Here is a 7739-nt window from a genome sequence, read left to right on the forward strand (position 1 = left end):
ATAGATAAGGTTTGGACACTTGGGAGAGGAGGGTTGGACACTTTGGAGAGGATATGGAGGAGAGTGTCGCTATTTTCTATATATTAAGGGACTTTATTCGGGCCCCGTGCGCAGCGCCCTCTCAATTGCCAACCTGGCTTCGGTTCGCGGTGCATCTCTCAACCGCGGCGTACGAAACCGAAAGACTGTGCTCGTAACATTGGCCGTTTAAAACTATCCTAGAATGCCTACTGCAAGTACACTTGTTAAGTGCTCACTACGCCATAATTCTTTTTGCGAATAAGCGAAGGGCCCACTTCGCGTACGTAAGGCAACACGCGAACCTGCACAGTTGCTCAGTTTGTTGAGGCTTTTGCAGCTGATGATGATTAAATATGTCTGAGCGCTGTGGGTGGGCCTTTAAAACACCTTCTCCTTGCGCAATTCACATGTTTTGACGCATGTCGCGATTCTACGCTTCGAGCTCGCAATATTGCATGTGTTAAAGGGACACTATTGAGCAAAACGATTTTTCTCATATTAGTAAAGTACTTTCTCAAGATGCCAAAAACACCACACTTGCTGCGAGGAGACGCTTAGTAACTGAGAAAAGGCGCGAACACAAAATGTGGGTGGCGACGCCACCTAGAAGTTTTCGCACCATTCGCCGTGACGTCACATGTTTTGACGGCGCCTACTCGGGACTACGTAGTTTCTAATCGGTAAAAATGATGTACATTGTCCGCTGAGAGGGCCATAGACTTAGCATAACAAGTTTGTGCTAATCTTGTTGAGCAAATGGCGCCAAATTGCGATAAATACAGTTTGAAATTCGTGACGTCACGCGCCTAGATTTCGGCGCGAAATTTAAAAATAAAGCTTTTAACTTCATTTTCTCCTCTATTAATAAACATATGATGGCGAGATTAACGGCATTAGATTTCTCAGAGCACAATTTATCCATCTAAACTAATTCATTGTTCCTCTTTAGTGTCCCTTTAAAGAGACTCTTTCCACGACATGATAATGATATAGGGTTTTTTTTTTTTTTTTCCAAGCAGACTCAAGTGATAGCGTGCTCTGTGGTAGAACACCTGCTTGCGACGCAGGCGGCCTGGGTTCGACTCTCGCTCGAACCAAAGATTTCTATTGCATTTTTGTACATATGCATATAGTTGTTTTTTTTTTTTTTTTTTGAAGCAGTTTCAAGCAATGGCGTGCTCTATGGTAGAACACCTGGTTTCCCCGCAGAGGACCTGGGTTGGGTTCTCACTCGAACGGAAGATTCTTTATTATTTATTTTATTAGCATCTTTTTCGATTTTTCGGTCACGGACAAGATGATTTTTCGGTCAAAACCAACGACGCGGACACAGACGCCGACACCGGAATTTCTGCGAAACCAGCTGTTTAACGCGATCGCGTTAATAGGGACCACATCGGAGTGCGTGGCTAGAGTTACTGTATATGCTACCTTTTAGCATATACAGTAGCTCTATGAGTGGCTAAGGTCCCTATATTTATAAAGGTAGCGACAACTACACGCGCGCCCTCTCGAGGGGTCCAAGGAGCAGCGATAGCAGACGACGCGCCGCTCACTCCCATGCATATTGCTGGCGCCTGAAACCGAACTCGGTGCTCGCTTGAGCCGCTAAATTATTAATATTTGTGGCTTAAGATACTCACAGTTATCAAACTACAGGCAAAATAACGTTAACTAGCACGGAGCACGTTAAATATTGAAATAAAACGCGTGCGTTTCCGAAGCAGGTTCCAAGCGGGTTCCCCACAGCAGCAGTCATGCAGGGCATTTTTTTTTCTTTGCATATTTTGACATTCAGCGTAACTTGAAGAACATGTGGTGTTTGGGTGAGTTAAAAGTGCTTGTTTTCTAGCTCGAATAAAATAGGCAGGTACTCAGCGTACTGGTACTTTCGGAAACTTCACCGGGCACCTAGCGCTCTTGTATTGCGTAGCGCAAAGTATGCGCTATTATTGGTTTGACTGTGTTTGTCAGTGTTCGGAAGTCTTCCCACGGTTACACGGTATTTTTAACTAAGCTTATTTTCTTTATACTCTGAGAGGTTTCTGCAGAAAGGGTGTTCCAATTGCCTACTGTGAGGTGACAAGGAGTGACAGAATGTCTTTCACTTTTCTTTCCGCATTCCGAATCAGGGGTGACTCGTGGTCTGTAGAATTTCTGCAGATTGGCTGTAAGTTTTTTTTGTAAGGGTCCCCATTGACTACTGCGCACAAATCTACGGCATAAAGAATGCCAAAGAAATAATAGCGTTGCTGAGATAATGCTCATGCATATGCACGAACAAAAGCACGCCGGCCAGGCGAAAGGCTGCTTGAAGTTATAACCATTACAAAATCACTTACTTCGCATATCCGGGTGTTTTCTGTGGGCACAAATTTCTTGCGACTGATTTTGTTGGGCCTTCCTTCAGCATATATTTTGTCACCGCGAGGAACGAAAAAAAAAAAAAAAGCTTTCTTCTCTCCTCCGCACGGGGAGGCTACCGAAGGCATAGAGACCCGACATACTAGCACGTCACGCTCCAAACATTAAATTCAAACGCGGAATTCTTGCGTCCACTCAACTTCAGGTACATAAACGCTTCTAGTTTGCAACAACAGTGCGACAGAGGCGCGTGAAGTACTCTCTACGTGCTAAAATCGCCCCACTCCACGCTTGAAAACACAGTGATCCGTACCTATCGCAGCACAGCGCTGCCGCCGCTGGACCCTTTGGGCGGGGCGCGAAGGCGAAAAGGTCACGTGTCGCCAACCGACCTATCGCAGGGCGCGGCGGCTGGATCAAGACCTTTCGCTACTTTTGAAAAATAGAGGGACTTTATGAGTGGCAAGTGCTCAGCGCCACCGACGGCCAGCGGCTGCAACGAGTTCCACGCAGGCGCAGTGAGCGCTGCGAATTGTGCTCTTTCGTCGCGTGAACGGTTCCCTTCGAGCCGATTCGAAGCACGGAAGCACAAGGTCGCGGATGGCGAAAGAGCGTTATTCATAGCGCGCACTGCGCATGTGCGAAACTCGTTGTCATTGCCATCGGGTAGTGGCGCCGAGCAGCTCCCACGCACTCCGATATGTTCCCTTTAACAGTGGACCGTGGTTTAGATACACCATAAACTCGCGAATATAAGTGGCATAATTTATGTATGTTAACTGCGGAAGCAATGGAAAACCCCTTGCAAATGTTCTGTTTATTCCTGGTGCTTTGAATTCGGGCTTTCTCAATTTGTGTCGTGCTTGATTGAGCTTTTTTTATGTGTAAATGAAGACTCACACTTGTTATATTGCACGTTTGTCCAAGGTGATCACCGGGGGTCAAGCCCCTCACCTCCTTCCTGAATTTTGCATAGGCATATATACAGACGCCGCCGCGGTGGTCTTCTGGTTATGGTGCTCGACTGCTCACCTGAGGGTCCGGGGGTCGAATCCCGGCCACGGCAGGCGCATTTTGATAAAGGCGAAATGCTGGAGGCCCGTGTACTTAAGAACACCAGATGGTCAAATATCTGGAGCCAGGGGCGTAGCCAGAAATTTTTTTCGGGGGGGGGGGGGTTCAACCATACTTTATGTATGTTCGTGCGTGTGTTTGTATGTGTGCGTGTATATATACGCAAGCAAAACTGAAAATTTTCGGAAGGGGGGGGTTGCACCCCCAACCCCCCCCCCCCCCCCCCCCCTTGGCTACGCCCCTGTCTGGAGCCCTCCACTACGGCGTCTCTCATAATGATATCATGGTCAGCGCACTTAGTTGGGCCAGTTGGTTCTGCATGTCGATGAAGTGGATGCGCTTGAAAGACGAGGACGAAGAAGAGACGGGACACACAGTGCGCAACTTACAACTTGTTTATTGGAAAAAAAGCGGGGTAGCGTCACTTATATAAACTTAAGCACGTGACACAGGGCCTGCGCGTTACACGTTACTGAGCACTCAAAAATGCTAACTCTTTCTTAGATAATGTCAGTGACGCTATGCTGACACACGATTCTGCGCATTCTAAAATATATTTTGCTTCAACTACGAGCCTCGCCGATTGATTACGGTTGCGATATACGACTGTTCACTGTTCAAATTTCGGGGTGCAGGAGCACTTTTGGCAGTGAGTTGCGAGATGACCGTTGTTACCGTTCCTGACATTATTGCTGTGTTCTCTAGACGCTCGTTTAGGCAGCGCCCAGTTTGTCCTATATATACCTTTCCACATGAAAGTTGAATGTTGTACGCAACACCCTTCTGGCACTGAACGAATTTAACCCTGTGTTTAACTTCTCAGATGAGAGGCGCACTGGAACAGGGCTCTGTCAATCTGCACAGTCTTGATAATTTCTGCGGAGCGGAAAATGCTACCTCCACACCCGCCTTCTGAGCAGCTTTCTTGAGATTGTGTGATATGCGATGAATGTATGGGATGACCACTACTTTTTTGTTTCTGTTAGACTTACCACTGTTCTGTTCACAACCAGATTGCTTAACTAATCTTTTCACTAGCACCTCGGATACCGACACTAACACGTGGTCAGGGTAGATTGACGCCTTTAGACGATTTACTTGTTCATATGGTCGAAATTTCCGGAGACCTCCAGTACAGCGTCTCTCAATCAAATCGTGGTTATGGGACGTTAAAGCGCAACAATTATTGTCACGTGGCTCTGCCAGTGAAGAAGACATCAGTCAAACCGGTAACGATTAAACTCTTTACTGCGCCAACCTCTACCGTGCGAAGGAAGCAACACTCACAGTGAACGATATGAGCCAGCACAGCCGTCGATAATCCCATCTTGCGTGAAACGGCTTTTAACGCATGCGCAATCGTGCAAGCTAGCTTTTTGCATGTGTTCCCGTAAGATCCCAGGATTAAATTAGCTACGCGCGTCGTGCATGAAACCTGAGGAAAATATTCGAAAGCACTGCACGAGATTCCTGTACACTGTCGTCCTTTATGAAAGGAAAGAAGCGAGACCGTGGCCTGCGCTCTGCGGCGACTGCCTCCAGCTCCATCAACAGACACCTAAAGAAAGCATGTCCGTTTTTGTCGTCATCTGCAGGCATCGCACGAGAGGAGAGAGAACGCAATTTAGCAGCGCTTGTCCACAGGCCGTGACTAGTTATGTTTGTCAGATGACGCCAAATGCGGACGTGGCTGTCGGTTGATGGAGCTGTAGACAGCCGCTGCAGAGCCCAGGCGCGCGCTCGAGTGTTCCGTTTCATAACGGACGACAACGTAAGTACATTGAATCTGGCTTTGCGCACTCCGACAGCCTTGGGCGGTGATACCAGGTCGCGATGCGAAAGGAAAAAGTACGTTGTCATTATGGTATAGCAAGATGCTTCCACACGCAGCCCGATGACTGGCCATTGACGCTGCAAATATACATGGAATGTTTAATTCTTGTGCAATGTTACACTAGCAAGTGAATGCCGCCATCAGCACTTGATTTAAATAGATTCATTACAACAGCAGTTCACATAAAAATTTTATTCGCGATGAGCAGTCTTTTTTTTTCATTCAAAGCACCAAATGTATGATGGAGAGTCAGATTAAAAACGAAGTTCTGATAGAAAATGACAGCAGGATGAAGACTACTTAGAGGTCCTGACTGCCTTTTCCGGGATCGCCCGGCTTCTTTGTCTTGCTGCTACTCGCTTTGGGGAGTAGTTCTGGACGAATTTGCGGGATTACGCCACCTTGCGAGATAGTCACGTCAGCGAGCAGTTTGTTTAGTTCTTCGTCATTTCGGATGGCCAGCTGCAGGTGACGCGGCGTGATCCTCGATTTCTGGTTGTCCCGCGCTGCGTTCCCGGCCAGTTCGAGGACCTCGGCGGTGAGATACTCGAGCACGCCCGCCAAGTAAACTGGCGCACCGGCGCTGACGCGCTCAGCGTAGTTGCCTTTCTTCAGGAGGCGGTGGATGCGGCCAACTGGGAATGTCACGCCAGCTCGTGAAGAGCGGGTCTGCTGCTTCCCACGTTTCTGCATCTTGCCGCCGCCACTCGAGTTGCGACTAGAAGACATGGCAGTGACGGCGGAATTTGTCAGGGCTGGTGAAGACGACCTGCAGGGTAATATACAGAGGGCGTTCGCCGTTACCAACTAAAAAACCAACAGGTGAAAAAGCACTGCACCGTCCCGCGGCAACACAATGTCTCGTGGAGAGGGGGGGCAAAACACCGCAGTGTATTCCACGTTGTCCCACTAAAGCAGTACTTCGAGCACTAGGCCTCAACACTGCAGTTCCCGCAACATCCCGGAATCCCAGACGCATCGGCAACGTCTGAATGATATTGTGGCACAACGACAGCCTACATGTGGGAACATCGCGAGGACGCGCTTAACGCGATGAAAACAGCAAGGCATGTATCCATATAAACGGCCACGGGCTTTACCAATATGCTAGACTGCACCATTCGCTAAATGAGCCTACAAAACCAGTCAGACACGCAGAACAAATTGAAAGACTACGCACACTACAACAACCTACTGGATTGCTCCTGATCTACGGGCACTGCCGTGAACGCTCTTACCTTTGGGGGAGACCCGAGGACGACAAGTGCTAGGAAATCCCACGTCTGTGCACTCCAGCAGACCGCAGTGAAAGGCGGTTGTCATCGCTCGTGGGTGGAGTTTTATGCGATTGATTCAGGTCACGTGCCTTACTTGTGTGCCCACGGGCACACTGTCGCGCAGTGGCGTTTCATGCGTTGAACAGATAATCGCTGATGAGATACTGGCTGAGTAAGGTAAGTTGTTTGCACAGTGTTGGCACGCAGCACTCGAATGCGCTCATCTCTTGACTCGTAAGGTTAGTGTTGTTGTTTGCCTAAAATTTCAGCTTTTAACATCAGTCAAAATGCCTGGAAATAAAGCACACATTTGCATTTTCCCCCTATTATCACGTGAGCGTCGACCAGACAGCCGATATGCGCCGTGCTATGGAGCGCATCTACGAAATGTGCGAGAGTACGCACACGCGTCCAAAGCACAGCCCAGCCCAAATGGTTTCGGCTAGATGCTGTAGGGCTCAGCGGAAGGGCAACCCGTTCTTCCTGGTAGGTTATCTTTTTCTCTTTCCGTTGTAAACGCCGCAGATTGTTTTTAAAGACACGTGCAGCGTGTGAGTGTTGAAGAACTTTGAAGACACGCAGAGTCGGCGTTGCCTTCACTTAGTATTTGTTCAATCCTTTCGTTGTTTGTTGTTTTTGCACTTTTTTTCTGATAATAAATTATACACTTGGTTACAGAAAGCTATTGATCCGCTGTCTAGAAGGTGATAGATTTACTTCATAAAACACTAGAGGGAAATCTGGCGCTTATGTCTATGGGAGCTGCAACGTAAGATGCTTCAGTCAGCATGGGAATGATGGGGAGTACACGCATTTGCCTAAGCTTCGTTTTTACAGCTCCGTGTGGCCTCGGTGTTGCCTGCAGCCGCTTTGTCGCAAGACAAAGTTCAGCAAAACTTGAGCCTTTCGACTTCACCACCTTGACCGTTTTAGGCGCACCAATTCACATCAGTTCTAGAGGTTCACAACAATCCCGAAGAATAAACAAAGCCAAGAGTGCGTTCGAAGCTGCAAGCACAAAGACAAGACAAATCTGTGTACTACCCATCATTCCCACGGCGGCTGAACGATCGCAGTGCCAGAGCTCCCTCGAGTAAATATTGTAGGAAACTCTATGGAGAATATATTGAAGGGCTTGATTATTTTGCTGTTGTCTGCACGTGTCTGCA

General features: G+C 48.0%; 1 protein-coding gene across 1 annotated transcript; it reads right to left on the reverse strand.

Moving 5' to 3' along the window:
• Positions 1 to 5470: 5470 nt before the first annotated feature.
• Positions 5471 to 6100, reverse strand: LOC119391388 (histone H2A-beta, sperm). Its single transcript, XM_037659070.2, has one exon. It carries the CDS (start codon positions 6020 to 6022, stop codon positions 5594 to 5596), a length of 429 nt encoding a protein of 142 aa, XP_037514998.1. The 5' UTR covers positions 6023 to 6100; the 3' UTR covers positions 5471 to 5593.
• Between the last annotated feature and the right edge of the window lie 1639 nt (positions 6101 to 7739).

Source organism: Rhipicephalus sanguineus, chromosome 1, assembly GCF_013339695.2.
Source record: "Rhipicephalus sanguineus isolate Rsan-2018 chromosome 1, BIME_Rsan_1.4, whole genome shotgun sequence".
Lineage (NCBI taxonomy): Eukaryota > Metazoa > Arthropoda > Arachnida > Ixodida > Ixodidae > Rhipicephalus > Rhipicephalus sanguineus.